The sequence below is a fragment of the Aspergillus campestris genome, assembly GCF_002847485.1.
Source record: "Aspergillus campestris IBT 28561 chromosome Unknown P168scaffold_1, whole genome shotgun sequence".
In the NCBI taxonomy this organism is placed as follows: Eukaryota; Fungi; Ascomycota; class Eurotiomycetes; order Eurotiales; family Aspergillaceae; genus Aspergillus; species Aspergillus campestris.
Genome location: NW_020194336.1, coordinates 4,291,638 through 4,306,853, shown reverse-complemented (window position 1 = coordinate 4,306,853; position 15,216 = coordinate 4,291,638). Strand labels below are relative to the sequence as shown.

The window sequence follows — 15,216 nt, the reverse complement described above, 5'->3', positions numbered from 1 at the left end:
AGTCGATCCATGCAGTCTGTGGTGACCCTCTATATGTGGATCGCGGGCTTGTGTTGCAGGCTGAAATCCATCCTCCCCACAAAGACCGGTATCCCACCCAATGGAGAGACCCATGCTGTTAATGAAAAGTGAGAAGCCTTCCAAAGTGTCATGTTCTTCGAGGGTTTGTGAGAAGCTAAATCTGTTCTCGTCGCCTGGGTCGAAAGACGACACTGGATCTACTCGACTTACAGGTAGTGCTTGAGAAGTTGGGTGCTGTTCATGGAGGATTGTGGCATTTGCTGGGACAATGAAATTCGGTACTTGCCGCTCCACGTCTAATCCATGGGGTGGATAGGTGTCTCCGAGGCCAAGTACGGGCTCGTCGTGGCTTGACGCCGGACAGATGGATGGGTGCCTTCTGCGTTCAACCAGGTGTTGGCCCTCATGACGGCCCGCCAGAACGCCGGCACGAACCTACCCGCCCTACTCGGTGTGGGGTAGGAAATTGCATACATGGAGGTAGTATGTGCACGCAAGTGCGATGAGAATGCGAGATATCGCCTCATTTTGAGAATAAGCAAAAGAAAGAGAGCAAGGTAACTACTGTTCCAGCTCTTCTACTTTATTACCTGAGCCACTTACCTATGATACCTATAATAACCATTTGATTATAGAGTAGAAGGGGCGGTTTGCTTAACAGTTATGTTAACATGTTTTTCCCAACTTGTATAGAATCACCAAACGTAGTACTTCCAAATTATAAACCCACCCCGCATTACACCATCCATGCATTCCCACAAGTATAAAGGCTAGATAACCCAGTATAATATATCACATCATCGACTCCTCAAACTGCGTCATATTCGTCGTAATAGGCTCCGCATACGAGAACGCCTCAAACACCTCTGGCGTAATCTCATACGAGCCGGGACTTTCCAGCGCCATGACTGCGCTCGGAATCCCTCCTATCAGGTGGGTTGTAGCCATGTGGGGGTTGCGGGCGTGGGAGGGGTCGAAGTTGGCGGCTGCGGCTGGGGTTGGGGTTGGCGCTGGTGGTGGGGGAGGGTGGAAGGGTGTGTATTCGGGGAGGAGGGAGGCGGCGGGGGGGACTCCCAGGGGGGGATTATGGAGCCTGGGCCTAGGGGGGGTGTGGGGTCGGTGGGAGTGGTTGTTGTTGTGTCTGTTGTTGTTGATGGTGGTGGTGGTGGGGAGAGGTCGAGGCGTGTGTGGATGGGTTGGAGAGGTCGAGGGGGATTTGTTGTTGTTGGTTGAACTGTGGGGAAGGGGTGTTGGTCTGGTGGGAGTGCGATTGGGGTTGGAATGGCTGAGTTGACTGCGTCGGAGGTAGTGTGATGTTGATATCGACTCGAAGCTTTTGGAGTTCCCGATAAATGAGGCCTAAAGCCGTCGCCATTACTGATATCTTGGTCAGCTTCAAGATCTATATAGAGATAAACCCGATATATAAATGTAGACATACCCGGATTCGAAATCTTAACCCTCTCCAAGGCGTATATGCAGAACTTCAACTTCTCGAGAGTGCCCGGCGCCACATACTTCAGCGCCTGGATCTCAAGCAGAAATATCGAAGCAGCGGTGTAAACGCTGTAGGCTAGCGACAAGACAACATGGCCGTCGCCAAAGGTGTTGGAGAACAGGTCGAAGAGAGATAGGATGGCGGTTGCGGAGATCATGCACTGGACTAGGTGGCTTTTATCGTATGATTGGCGAGACTTTGAGCAGAGGATCGGGCGGTGGAGGAGGATGTTGATGGTGTGGTATAGGCAACTGACTCGTCAGTGATCTCTTTCCCTTTCTTATGAGGAACAGGGAACTATGCTTACTTTAGTATGACGATATGCGCTGGAGGCGAGTAAGGAGGAAGATCCGAAACTATTAGCTTCAGGAAGTCCGGTAACTCTTCCCACCATTCGGCCAGGTTCTGCGCCTGCTCCTCGACACAGCTGTAGAACTCCATCTCCGACACCTGTCGGATCGGATCGTAGATGTGGATTAGAATCTCGTTCAGGATCTCTGCAAGCCCACACATCTTCACAAAAGCGGATGTGGAATGGGCCTGGGTAGGAGGATAGTGGAAACCATCCGGGAAGACGACGCCATGCGGCGTCCAGTTCTCGATCTCCGCAGTATTATCCAGTATCGTCTGCGGCGGACTGACTCTGGAATTCTGCATTGTAGGCGATCTCCCAAAATAAAGGGAGACCATCTTATCCCAGAAGTAACAGCTCCAGAACAGCCTGTTCCGGATCTCAATGTCTTCATCATTGAGCTTCGCCGAGTCCGAGTATTTGAGACTATCGATCGATACTCCCAAATCGTCCAGCATCCGAAACGCCATCCCACTGTACAACCAAGCCTGCGTCCTATTCCCCCGCCCACATTCCTGGGCACTGAGGAGGAGTAGAGTCTGGATTGTGGGGATGCCGACATGCCCCACTTTGAGCGAGTCATACAGCTCCGTGACAGCTCGATGCGAGAACTGGGCTCCACCGTCGAACGAGTCGAGGATGGGCCCGATTTCAGGCTCGGTTTTGCACCATCGTACCGAGTGGGAGAGAAGCGCGTTCAGGAGAGCGTCTGAGTAGTAGGGCCCGTTGATCTTCAAGTCTCCTGGTTTTGTATCTTGGATTAGTGTCTTTCTTAATTCCAGCAAGGGGTCGGACACGAACGCGTAAATGCAGGCCGGTAGACGAAGTTGAAGAGTGGGTGAATCCAGCACCAGTGTGAGTCGAGGAGGTATTGGTATGGTTCCTGTTCAAGATTAACGGCGTTGGAATGCGTCCCTCGATGGCAGTGGATGGATCAGGGGTAACGTACCGGCATGGCCGCCATTTGCTCATAAGCTCTCTGACGCCAGGCATTGTTGACCAGGCGTTCCTTACGTCCTTCTATGGGCGTGATAAGCTGAGATGCTGATGATGTTTCACTGAACACTCCTCCCGGCAGTTGAAACAAGCTGGTCGGTCCATGGAAGGATATCCGGCCATCATGCTCGACCTGTAGCCCGTCGAGATCCCTCGCAAGTTCTTCGCTGCTTTGCCGTCTATCCCTCAGGGGGGTCTGAGAGCCCGGGCTCCTCGTGCGCTTGGCAGGCGAGGGACCCTCGCCGGAATCCGTTTCCGATGGCTGCCGAGCATGCACATGGGACAAGGCATTCTCCAACTGTGCGACCCGGGCTTCCAACTGCTTCGTATAAGATAATGTCGGGGCTCTAGAGAACAAAGGTCAGACTGAACGTGATCGGCGGTAGAGCCCGGAGAGGCCGAGACAGGGGACCCTCGGGCAGCTAGGCAGAAACCAAGAGATGAACAAACTGACAGGCTGTAAACACAGAGTTCCCCTCGGACCGCACAGCGCGAGCAAGCCGGACTGGCTCCGTTACATTTCACCTGAAGGCATTCATCGAGTCATCAATCATCATGTGCAGACAAATCTAAGCGAGGGATCCTACAGACTTGTATCTCGGATTCCACCCGAGCTCGGGTAACAAGGATGGAGTCAGACAGGAGGGAAACCCACCTTGCGCTTGCGACAGACCTCGCACGAGAAGGCGCTCTTCCGCGGGAGCTTGGCTTTCAGTGACGCGTCGGCCATCCCTAATCGATGCGGCTTGACCACCATTGACTTTGTATAGAGGAGGCGGCGGATCGTGAAAAATCGAGCACGATGCGCCATGAGATGAGGATCACACTCGTCCGACACACGAAGAAAGACGACAGGTTGCCTACTAGTGCGAGGGGGGCGAGGAAGCGGAGTGGGGATGGGCCAAAACCGATTCGATTCTAGCACTGAGCTAGTAAAAGGTAAACTTGTAGGGCAGACCGGCTTTCCTCCCGTCTGGTCCTGGCGCTGTACCTGTTGCTTTTTTTTCATATTACGCTGTAGTTGGCTGCGACCAACTTCTAGGGCTAATGGATAGCCCGGACGTGTTACTCGAGAGGGATAGGCCGACGATATCTGGTGGGTCGAACCAAAGGAGATGCAAAGCTTCTTCTGGATCCTGCCAAATAACAGGCTGCCACCACGGAGCTAAAACCTTAGTGAAATCCATGACAGATGACAAATGATTAGATGATGGATGTATCGGGCAATTTTCACGACGCTGACCAACTAGTATGCAAGCCAAGGCTTCACGATCAAACTCTAGATGAACCCGTCGTGGCAGCCTACTGAGGCAGGGGTTACCCATGGCTCCCAAGTCCGAGGAGATATCTTGAAATGACTCACCATGAGAATCTGGTTCTGAATATCGTACATCTATATATTACACCCCGGATATATTACATGAGTAATAGGTATCATACAAAACGTCTCTCTAACTGGACCAAGAGATCGTGGACACGGTCCACCCGCAGTGGAATTCCCCGAGGTTTTTCCAGGGCCCCCCCACCCAAGTGGCTGGAGATCACCTCTCGAGTTTTCTCGGCACTCCCATTCGGCTTTCCCCGGAGTTGGCCGCTGATATCGAGCGAGATGCGGGATTCGGCGATGTCCTTCGGCCCCATAACGAAGATGAGGTTATAGTTCATCTGCTTGGCGCGCTGGATCTTCTTTCCGAGCGTCTGGGCGCTGTCGTCAATGTCAATCAAGAAGGTCGAGTCGACGGAGGTGAGCGGCTGTGGGACTGCGCTAGAGTTTAGGCCGGGCTGAAGCGCTTTAAAACCGGAAATCTGGGCCACCGCCTCGTGCGCTTTCTGGACCACGGCCTCATCCTGGTTGACGGTGAGGACGATCCCCTGTCGGGGGGACATCCAAAACGGCCAACGACCCGCATACTGTTCGATCAACAGGGCCAGGAAGCGCTCGATCGAGCCAAAATTGGCCCGATGGACCAGCACGGGTCGCGCCCGCCCTGGTGTCGCGGGGTTGTAGTCCTCCTCGCCTTCGGCCACCTGGTACTCGAGTCCGAACCGCTCAGGCAGGTTCATATCCAGCTGAATGGTCGATAGCTGGTGATATTTACCCGCATGGTCCTGAAGCTGGATATCGATCTTCGGGCCGTAGAATGCCCCGTCGCCCTCATTCAACGCCCATTCCCGCCCCGTGTCGTTGAGGGCATCGCGCAGCTGCGCTTCAGCGCTGTTCCACAGGTCGAGACTCCCGATAAAGTCCTTCTCCGGGCGCGTCGACAGCACCAACCGATACGGCCCCAGTCCAAACGTCGTCATCACCAGATCAACGAACCCGAGCGCCGATGCAATTTCGCCCTTGATCTGCTGCGGCCGGCAGAAGATATGCCCGTCGTCCTGGTGAAAGCGACGCACTCGCGTCAGTCCACTCAGCGCGCCCGAGACTTCGTTGCGGTGGAGCGGGCTGAAGTCTGCGTAGCGGATGGGGAGTTCCCGGTAGGAGTGGTTCTGCGATTTGAACAGGAGACAGTGGCCGGGGCAGTTCATGGGCTTCAGGCCGTAGGATTCGTCCTCGCCCAGTTCGCCCTCCCCTTCATCCATGGCGCCTCTTCCGCGGACCTCGTACATATCATCCTTGTAGTTTTGCCAATGGCCGGATACCTCCCATAGCGATCGTTTGTAGATGGTCGGGGTCAGAACCTCGCGAAATCCATACTGCAGGTATTGGGTGCGGAGGAAGGTGATGAGTTTGTTGATGACATGGGTGCCATTGGGAAGGAAGAGAGGTGATCCAGGACTGTAGGGGGACGTGGTGAACAGGTCTTGTTCGAGTCCGAGGCTGCGATAATCCTGCGCCGAGGTCGACGGTTGAGTTGGAGCTGAGGTTTGTGTTGGGCTAGACTGCGGCTCGGAGCAGGAACAGAGTCGCGTCGCGGTTGTGGAGAGCCATCGTGCTCTGGGGATCCGGAAGAGGTGATGTCGGGAGACAGGTGACTGGTGTGAGTAGAGCCGAGACTGCCGTAAAAGCAGGTGTAATCGACGCATAGTGAGGAGGTGGCAGGGCTGAAGTACGCGTGAAGAAGCGTTGAAGATGCAGTCGTCGGCGAGGATGGAATTTGTGCCGACCGACGATCGGCCCAACGGGGACTAGTGTAGCCGTGATGTGTCTGCATTCCCCACTCTGAGGATTGTTGTTCTTCACCCGCCGCCGCCGACGTATTTACTCGGGATTCAGCAATCTGGGGATAGTGATCCCTTACATTTCGAGGAAATTGAGCGTATATAGTGGGCTAGGGTCCACTGTGGTGTCTTGAACTTCCAACCAAAGTCTGTTTCCCGTCTTGATCTTCATATCGGCCAACATCCGAGATACACCAAGTACCGATGTCAACAAACGCCCCGCGTCCCGAGGAGCGTCCGATCCTGGGCGAGTCCTGGGTCGTAGCGTCCAGCCAGCCGAAGGAGGAAGAGCAGACCATTTTACAGACAGCGTCGCCGTCCAAAACCAACACCTCAGAACACAGTCCCCGACCCAAAAGCGAAAAGCGCAGCAAGGACCGCAATGGCTCGGACTCGCTGGCAACCTCTGCGTCCTCGCTCTCGGGGCCAGAATTGATCATGCCCTCGATATACGAGGCGCCTATCTCCGAGGGATCATGGGTTGCGCCCGTCGTGCGGTCGAAAGGGCAGCTCAAACAGCGACACCAACGGCCAACACAAGAGACCAAGCGAGACAGCCAGGCCTATACTACAACCCCCAAGAAGGACCAGGACCAGCCTACAGCATCAAACACCTCGCGAAAGACAAGCGCATCGAGTCCCCAATCCACCTCACAACTCCTAACCACCCTCCGCCACGTCCTCAACGCCCTCCTCATCCTCGCAATCGCCCATCTGCTCATCCTCCCCGAACTCACCCAACAATACCAATCCCTGTGCAACATACCCGCAATCCCAACCCTCTACCCAACCAGCTGCACCCCACGCTTCCCCCAACCCCCCACCCCGCAACAACCTCACGACCCCATCCAAAACGCCCAAGCATCCCTCGAAATCCTCTTCAACACCACCCTCCAAGAGATGTCCCCCCTCAGCCCGAGCCTCAAACAAGCCGAGTCCAAGCTCCGCGCCGTCCAGTCCGCCCTGAAAGCCGCCTACCCAGGCACCAAGCACGAGCTGGACCTCGAGTTCGACGGCTGCTGGACGGCAACTCGAACCGCAGCCTGGAAGTTCGACTCCCTGCAAGCGGATATCCGCTCCGCCGTCGACAACCTCGTAGTGACGGGCGCCGCCTCAGCAGCTAGCAGCGACAACGGCGCGCAGCCCTCCGACGTACGCCTGTCACTGACGCAGATGTCGCGCCGCGAGCAGTACCTCGACCAACTGACCGCGCGCATGCAATCCAAAGCGGAGGCGCTATCCAACGATCTAGCCCGACTAGACGACCATATAAAGTCCATCGACGCCATCGTCAACAGAGAAACAGGCCGCACCCCACCGACAGGCTCCCCCGGCCCATCAGGCAGCATCAAAAGTCTCCTCAACTCCATCATCCCGGGCCGCGCCCTCGGAACCTTCCTCTCCTTCACCGACAGCAATCAGGAAATCCCGGCTCCATCATCCCTCCTAAAAACATTCCGCGAAGCCGCCGCACAGCACGAACCCGTCTCAATCGTCGTCGACAACCTTTCTTACCGGTTACACGCGTATCAACAGAAGAAGGGGAACATTATTTAACCAGTATTGCCTTTTTTTCTTTTTGTTGTTTTTGTTGTTTTTTTGTGGATAATGTGGACAACCTGCCACGTAACACAACGGTTATCATGATGAATACGGACGATTAACGGCTTTGTTATATGTGCGTGGCGTTTGGACGTGTCGATGTGAGTTAGCATTAATTTATTTACGAAAGCTTTAGTGGCGATCAAACATGCGTATGTTTACGTACTCCGTAGCTAATAGAGTTATCCCAATCCTTGGCTGCATGATTGAGTTTATTAGTTGGATGGTAGGTGCATAATTGTACAAGTCAGAACAACTTTGCCCGGTGATATCACCGTTAGATGGGTAGTACGGAGGGTGGAGGTTGATTGAGTCCGATAGGAGGAAGTCAGTAAAGACGAGTGGGATTGACACTTCACAGTGGCCCGACTGATTGACTGCCTTAGAAATGCAATATTTGCGAGTTAGAAAGGAAGAGAAGGGTGATCAAATCAAGACCTACGACTAGACCATTTTAAAACAGTTCACTAGGAAGTTAAGGAAGTTAAGAGTAAGAAGAAGACATACGGTAGCCAAACCGCTGAATGATATGTACTATAGCTACAGACAAGCAAGCACACACAGAGGTATTCAGAAACCAATCAAAAAAGAAGACAAAAAAAAAATAACACAAAAAACCCGCATCATCCCAACCCAACCAAGACATAAAAGACAGTAAATAAATTAATAAATCATTAACCTAAGCACCTGGATACGGACCAGTTAGCATCCAGTATAATCCCGCTTAGAGTATTCAGAACTGCAGCATGGCAGTGAAGAGGCCTAGGATGACGAGGGCAAGAGACGATCCGTCCATGGAGGTCCTGGAGGGGGCGGCGCTGTTGAAGGAGCTGGGGGAGGGGGTAGAGGCGCCACCAGAGGGGGAGCCTGAGGGAGATCCTGATCCAGAGTGGGAGCCAGAGCCGGAGCCAGAGCCAGGGCCCGTTGCAGACGCGCCGTCGCTGTCTTCGGTTTTTGAGGCGGCGCTGGATCCAGTTGGGCTTGAGGCGGACTCGCCAGTGGTGGTCGCCTCGTCTGAGGAGGTGGACTCCTCCTTTGAGGAGGATGTAGTGGAAGTGGAGGAAGAGGTAGAGGAGGAAGAGGAGGAGGTGCTTGAGGAGTCTTCATCATCATCATCATCATCATCGGAGTCATCCTTACCGCCTTCCTTCTTGATGCTCTCAAAGGAGCCGCTGTTATCAGAGTAGCTGTACTCCGAAGCGGGGTTGTCGTTCTCGATCTTGACGGACTTGATGTAAGCCGTGAAGGGGGCAGCGCTGTAGTCGGTCTCGCCGCCGGCCCACTCGATGGTGCCGGGGTCGTTGTCCGGGTCGCCGCCGGCCCAGGTACCGATCTTGACGCGCATGGGAGTCTGGGGGAAGCGGGAGCCGCCCTTGGCGTCCTGGAAGGCTACCGTGCGGATAACGTTGCCGTCGATGGACCAGGTCATGGCGTCCTTGTTGTACTCCACGGTGTAGGTGTGGAAGGTCTCCTGGGGTCGGTCCACATCCGCGAAGGATCCTCGGTCGTAGGAGGAGTGGTCGCCTTTGCCGAAGTAGTTGGTTTGGATTTGGGTGGTGTCGCCTCCGAGGGTTTCCTGTGTGTTATTAGAATGGGGTTTTATGCGCGTGCGCACTTGTTTCCCTCGAGTTTCAACAGGAAGGCAAGAAAGAAAAAAAACATACCCAGTCAATCTCATCCAAAACATCCGACTCAAGCACAATAGTGCTCACGATACCCGTCCCCGGCGCAGCCTTCATCTCGACCTCGACCTTACCAAAGAAGATATAGAACTCGGTCGCAACAGTCGGGTGATCACCCTGCTTGTCGATAGTGAGCTCCATACCCTGATCGCCGAAGTTGATCGACTTGGACTGGGTCTTCCACTTGTCGAGGGCCGACTCGCCCTTGGTGAAGTCGGCCTCGTAGGACGAGGTATCCAGGCCCTTGTCGTTGGGGCAGGTCTCTATAGCGCTGTTAGTGGTGTTCACCAGATGGTAGAACGGGCGGAGCGCAACCGCCTGGAAAGCGTAGGCTTACTCTTTAACGGATCGCACTCTGTAAAGGTCTGCGCTGAGGCCAGAGGCGCCAATGCAGCTAAGGCTGCGGTCGCATACTTGAAAAACATGGTGTGCACGGCAGGTCAGGTCGACCAATGCGAGTCGCGGTTGCGAACGAGGGTAAGTGTGGAACAAAAAACGGCGCCAGTTAACGATGGATAAAGGCGACTTAATCTGAGGAAGGTTGGTTGAGAGAAGCGAACGTTTAAATGAGAAAAAAACAGAACGACAGAACGAATGACCGATCTATGTAACCACGACAAGCGTTGCTGGAGAAATGGGGAAGTAAGAGACTAGGAGGTTACCTGGCGATAGTGTCAGATAGATATAGTACTCGGCTTACGGAGGTCCCCTGCTAAATTGACTTTCGCATCCCCTGAGAGACAAAGAAGGCTGGTTAATCAACCGGAGGGACTATTACTGGTGGATAAGCCTAGAGGTCTAGAGTTTGGATGATTACGGCCTATTGGAGGAGGGAGCAGCACTGGGCTTCCCCTGGGGCAAATCGTGGGATTGTCCGAGAAGGAAACAGCGCTGACAAAGGTCAGGCTGCGTCACGACATGCAATGGCTAGACAATGTGATTGAGCGAACGGGTGGGTAAGTGAGTTGACCGGCCACCGATCTGATGGAGCCCTGGATGGAGACGGACCCATTCATGGTTGGTGAAAGGAGTGATGGTGATAGGACGTGAGGCCACCCACGAGTTGACCATGACCCACAGGGTGACTCTAATGCAGTCGGGAGGATCACTGGTTGCGTAGGATGGGGAAAGCAGCGCATAAAGAAGGGGGGTGGCACGGGAAAAGCTTGTGCTTTTGGACAGCTGATCCAATTGTACGGAGTATGTCAGAATGACTGGCTTGATTTAGGGTAGCATTGCTCATGAGCTCGTGTTGTTTGGGTGGTGATTTGACAGTTATCCTCGCCCAGCCCATAGAGAGTAAGAAAAAGGGTCAGTGCTATCTTTGGTACTTTGACCGGAGGAGGCGTGTACTACTCAGACACTAGGAGTAGACGGTGCTACTGGTGTAGAGGGGCCAAGGAGCACCACGGTAGGACGCCAAGTCGAGGAAATGAAGAGATCGTTATTTGCCACTGGGAGAGTACGTGGAAGGGAGGACAAAAGAACATGGATGGAAGAGGTGAAAGGAAGGGAAGGAAGCGTGCCTGGATGGTGTCACGATAGGCGACAAGATACTGGATAGAGAAAGAATCAACAGAGGAGCAGAGTCGATCTGTTGATCATGTCAGGGAGTTGTCGCAGGTTGACGGGGCGAACCCACCCGAGCCGTGGGCCGGTGGAATTAGTCTGATTTCTGCCTTTTTATTCTGCTTTTTGGATGATTCGCTTAAGGGAAGGAAGAGAGAGCTGGAATGGATGAGGTGGAATAGATGGAATAACAGGAATGGACGGGAATGGCTAGAATACTACGGAGTGCTCCGTACCAGATGATGTTCTTGGCTGTCACAGGATTGAGAGTTACACCTGAGAGTCAATATAACGACACTAATCAAACTAGAGATTCCCATTCCTCTAGGTTGCTGACAGAGGCCTGTGCGCTGAGACATGGTACACCACCTACTACTTAGTGTCTACCAGGTAGGTATTGGTAGACGGGTTAATGAGTACGACTCAGTTACTTTCCTTCTCCAATATTGTCCAGGTAACTGATAGTCCAATATTGGTTACCTGGACAATATCAGAGGAGGAAAGTAACTAAGGTAAGGGACCCTATGCCTATCAGCAAATCATCATGATAATCAGTACGACTAGAGTGGAATCCCCCCTATCCACTCCAAATGTAATAATTTCTAGTCTGATTGGACTCATGACCTCATACTTCAATACTCTGTATGAGAGAGAATAAAATGTGGATGTTGATTTCAGTAGAATTATTGAGGGTGGATGATATGGGGAAGACCCTCCTTTTCCCCTCTAGAATGATGGAGTCTACCAAACCCCATGATGAACTTCTCAAGTAATACATCATTTTGTTCTGGTGGCCATAGTGGAGGCCATTTCCCAAATGGACCTCTCCCACAGCCACACCCCGGTTCAGGCTGGTTTAACGGAACACCCCCACAGATGAGACCACGGCCGTCGGCTGAAAGTCCCACCTTTGGACCACGTACTGCATACTCCATATTACGAGTACGAAACAGGACATCAGATGAGATGTTGCAGCTGTATCATGGCCACGTCGGACAAAACAGTTGGATTGTGTAATTCCTGCGTGGCAGCCTCAACTGACATGTCCGTACGGATCATGGAGTTTCAGGTCTGGAAAGGAGATATAGGTGGAGGTGAACATCGATAGTTTGCTGTCTTGGTCAAATTCACGGGACAGGGAGAAGTGGGCCGAGGAAGGTCCATGGAACTCGAGAACCCGTAACAAAAAAATATAAAGAGAGAAAGATAAAAGGGAAAAAAAGAAAAAACTGACACCGGCGAGGCTCGAACGCGCACGCTCTGGGTGTCAGTCAGCTGACTGATTACTACCGTCGGCCTTCACATGACTCGACCAACAGGGGTGCGCATTATGTAAACATCTGCTTAACAGATTTATCCAGCCGACATAATTAATGTATCAGGAGGTAGGGAGTACTGCCTGAATCTACAGGCACAATAACCTTTCCTAATCGGACTACCCCGCGACCACCAACCAATGGCCGGATGAATCTGTTGGGGATGCGGCATGTTGGGGCGTCATTGGGTGCCACGTTGAATACAATGACCCTGGCCCCTCTTCTCCTTTATTCTTCATCTCATTCCTCCTCACTTCCCTCCTCTTTCCCTTCGTATACTACAGCATCAACCACTCTAGAAAGATTAACATGGGCCACTCATCCTCCAAATCATCATCCCGCCACTCACACTCCCGCTCCGTCACCAGCGCATCCTCACCAGTTCCCAACCCGGACATGGATCGGAAGGTCTTTATTCCGCTGTGTTTCTGCCTAATCTCCTTTGCGGTGATGGTCTACGTCAACTGAGCGACCGTCCGGACCCATCAGGTCGATTTGATATCTTGATATCGACGTATTCTATTCTATCCTATCCGATACTGTGACACCCGACGAAACCCTGCAACGACTCCGTGTTCAACACACATCCATCTCCCCACCCATGCTGGAGTACCACGAGGCGATGTCCCCACCCTTTCTCCGCCCTACCCGGTGCCCGACATCTGGACTGTATCGCAAGCGGACCGGCTGTCCTACCGCATGATATCAAACGTGACCACCGTCTGTACGATGGGCAGAGACGGGCATGTTGTGCGATGACGCTAGCTACCGTCTTGTTCGTAACCTTGCGACGGGGCTTTTACTATCTTGAGGACTAGACATTATCCCATCCTCCTCAATCACATTGAGTTACTATGATGCTGTGGAACACTGAAGCGTGAACATACGACATAGCCAGTGTTGACCCCTTGATGATCGCTTCTTATATTCGATATCCACCGATATGATGCGCATACTTATCGCGACATGCCCTTGACTGATGTGCTTGATTGATTGCTATACCCCAAACCGACATATCTATGAAACTGGTTGAACCAGTGTCTTTCCCTTTGTCTTCTTCCCTTCTGATCTATTGTTTGTTTTATTCATTCTGCCCATATACCCCGACTGCATGTCTGTCTGTTTGTTTCCTATGTTTATGTTTCTACATTGATATCTTCCAGAGCTCAACACTCAACATTCAACACCCAACATTTAGGGATAGTTTATATTTGACTTGAATATTCTATATTTCACTTGACTCAACCGTGGACTAAGGAAACGCCTAATGTCATAAAACGGAGTAAACTGCATCTTGCCTAATTTCAAACTTACATCCAGCAATCTCACACCTACTAGAACGCGATATTCATATGTTATACCTATGTTACTAACTGAAGGAACTACCATATTTATATACAAAGAACATCATCGTCCAATGCTGATGCTATTACAATCCGCCAGCAAGTCAACATAGGATAAACAAGCCAACATAACATAAACAATGCCGGGCAAAAGCCAGACGTTTAAAACGACTGTGCTATGCTTGAGTGGAGATATCATGCATTGCTAATAGTCTATCTACTACTCCTACTACTCCTACTACTCTGCCTCATATCGATCATGACTATGGGGTAGACACCAAAGATATACACTTATCTTCCTGTTATCTCAATCAACATTAACAAGGAAGAATACCAAAAAGACCATACTAAACAAAGGGTATATCGATTATACTATATCGCTAACAATAATTCAAAACACCACACCACACCAACCTCAACAATACACAAACCAAAAGCAAAGGTCAAACCCACGAATCCATCCTCTCATACTCCAAACCCTACCCCGTCCCATCCCAAACCAACCTATCCCATCAATCAACTCATCAATCAATACAAGACAGACAAAACTATTCATTCCTCCCCCCCTGCCCCATCTCCAGCACCCGATGCGAATCACTCATCTCCACGCCCCCAGTAGTAGCAAGCAACTCAGCAGGCGGATACGCCACAGGGACAGGCGGATGAAGCGGCGGCGTCATCTGCGACGTATTCGAGAAGCTGTCGACGTGTTGTGGTCGAGTAGGTGGACGCTCTGGGGCCACAAAATTCTTCTTCTCCTCTTCTTCTGCCGCCGCCGCCACCGCCGCCGCCGCCGCAGCAGCAGCAGCATCTCCTCCCCCAGCGCCAGCAGCAGCAGCCGAATCCCCCTCCACCCCAGCAGCACCCGCACCGCCCCTCCTCCCCAAAAACCAGCCCAGCAAAATAAAAGCCACCGCACCAACAATCGCCCCGACAATCGCGCCCGCAATCGCCCCCGCACTCGGCGGCGCACTCACCGGCACCTCCACATCCCGATCAACCGTAACCGTCTCCGTCGCAGTAGCCGTCGGCACCGTCGCCTTGGACGAGAACCCTTCCTCGATCTTAAACGACTTCAGATCCGCCTTCGCGGTGGTGACCCAGTCGCGGTTATTGCACTCGTGGCCCTTGCCCTGGGTGCAGTTGTCTTGCATGTAGAAGTAGATGCACCAGTCGCCGCCCTGCGCGTCCCAGTCGAATTGCTCGCCTTCGGCGTGGTCGATTTGCTTGCATGGTTGGATTTCGTTGGTGTGTTCTGTGCGAGGGAAGCCGGAGGCGTTGCGCCAGATGAGGGCCCATGCGGATGCGGTTGAGGCGAGGGTTAGGGGGAGGAGGGGGGTGAGGGGGTGCATTTTGGTTGGTTTTGTAGTGTTGTAGGTATTGTAGTGTTGGCGATGGGTTTCTGTGTATGGTGGAGATATCCCTATGGAATAGGCATAATTGTAACGATATGCAAAATGTAGCAGCAACAGTATGTAATATGTAAAGAAAGAAAGAAAGAACTGAAATAAGAAGAATATTTCCCCCTATAGCAAACCAACCAACACGACCGAACTAACTAGTTAACTAGATTTTCATCCCAGGATTCAACCTCTAGTGCCTCCCAGCCTACTAACTGACAGCAGCCCGTGCTCGTGCCCACGCCCACGCCCTCTTCCCCTCGCATATATCC

The 15,216-nt window shown here is 52.6% G+C and overlaps 5 protein-coding genes across 5 annotated transcripts; 1 reads left to right on the top strand and 4 right to left on the bottom strand.

The window, feature by feature from the left end:
* Positions 1-813: 813 nt before the first annotated feature.
* P168DRAFT_228674 (putative C6 transcription factor) lies at positions 814-3,597 on the bottom strand (the record flags this gene model as incomplete). Its single annotated transcript, XM_024833143.1, has 8 exons — positions 814-1,162; positions 1,257-1,398; positions 1,463-1,770; positions 1,827-2,613; positions 2,673-2,754; positions 2,821-3,214; positions 3,322-3,392; positions 3,508-3,597. The coding sequence occupies 8 exons, from the start codon at positions 3,595-3,597 to the stop codon at positions 814-816; spliced, it is 2,223 nt and encodes a 740-aa protein (XP_024697791.1).
* Positions 3,598-4,059: 462 nt separating this feature from the next.
* Positions 4,060-6,060, bottom strand: P168DRAFT_32742 (threonine--tRNA ligase MST1). Its single transcript, XM_024841241.1, has 2 exons — positions 4,231-6,060; positions 4,060-4,172 (listed from the first exon to the last, which is right to left on the bottom strand). Exon 1 carries the CDS (start codon positions 5,895-5,897, stop codon positions 4,302-4,304), a length of 1,596 nt encoding a protein of 531 aa, XP_024697790.1. The 5' UTR covers positions 5,898-6,060; the 3' UTR covers positions 4,060-4,172; positions 4,231-4,301.
* A 17-nt stretch (positions 6,061-6,077) lies between these two features.
* On the top strand, positions 6,078-7,770 carry P168DRAFT_287262 (uncharacterized protein). The gene has a single exon (XM_024836536.1). It carries the CDS (start codon positions 6,237-6,239, stop codon positions 7,587-7,589), a length of 1,353 nt encoding a protein of 450 aa, XP_024697789.1. The 5' UTR covers positions 6,078-6,236; the 3' UTR covers positions 7,590-7,770.
* A 597-nt stretch (positions 7,771-8,367) lies between these two features.
* On the bottom strand, positions 8,368-9,741 carry P168DRAFT_315214 (glycoside hydrolase family 16 protein; the record flags this gene model as incomplete). Its single annotated transcript, XM_024839877.1, has 3 exons — positions 8,368-9,210; positions 9,299-9,579; positions 9,654-9,741. 3 exons carry the CDS (start codon positions 9,739-9,741, stop codon positions 8,368-8,370), a joined length of 1,212 nt encoding a protein of 403 aa, XP_024697788.1.
* Positions 9,742-14,092: 4,351 nt separating this feature from the next.
* On the bottom strand, positions 14,093-15,164 carry P168DRAFT_324199 (uncharacterized protein; the record flags this gene model as incomplete). The annotated part of the gene is made up of 1 exon (XM_024840799.1): positions 14,093-15,164. The coding sequence occupies exon 1, from the start codon at positions 14,894-14,896 to the stop codon at positions 14,093-14,095; it is 804 nt and encodes a 267-aa protein (XP_024697787.1). The 5' UTR covers positions 14,897-15,164.
* Between the last annotated feature and the right edge of the window lie 52 nt (positions 15,165-15,216).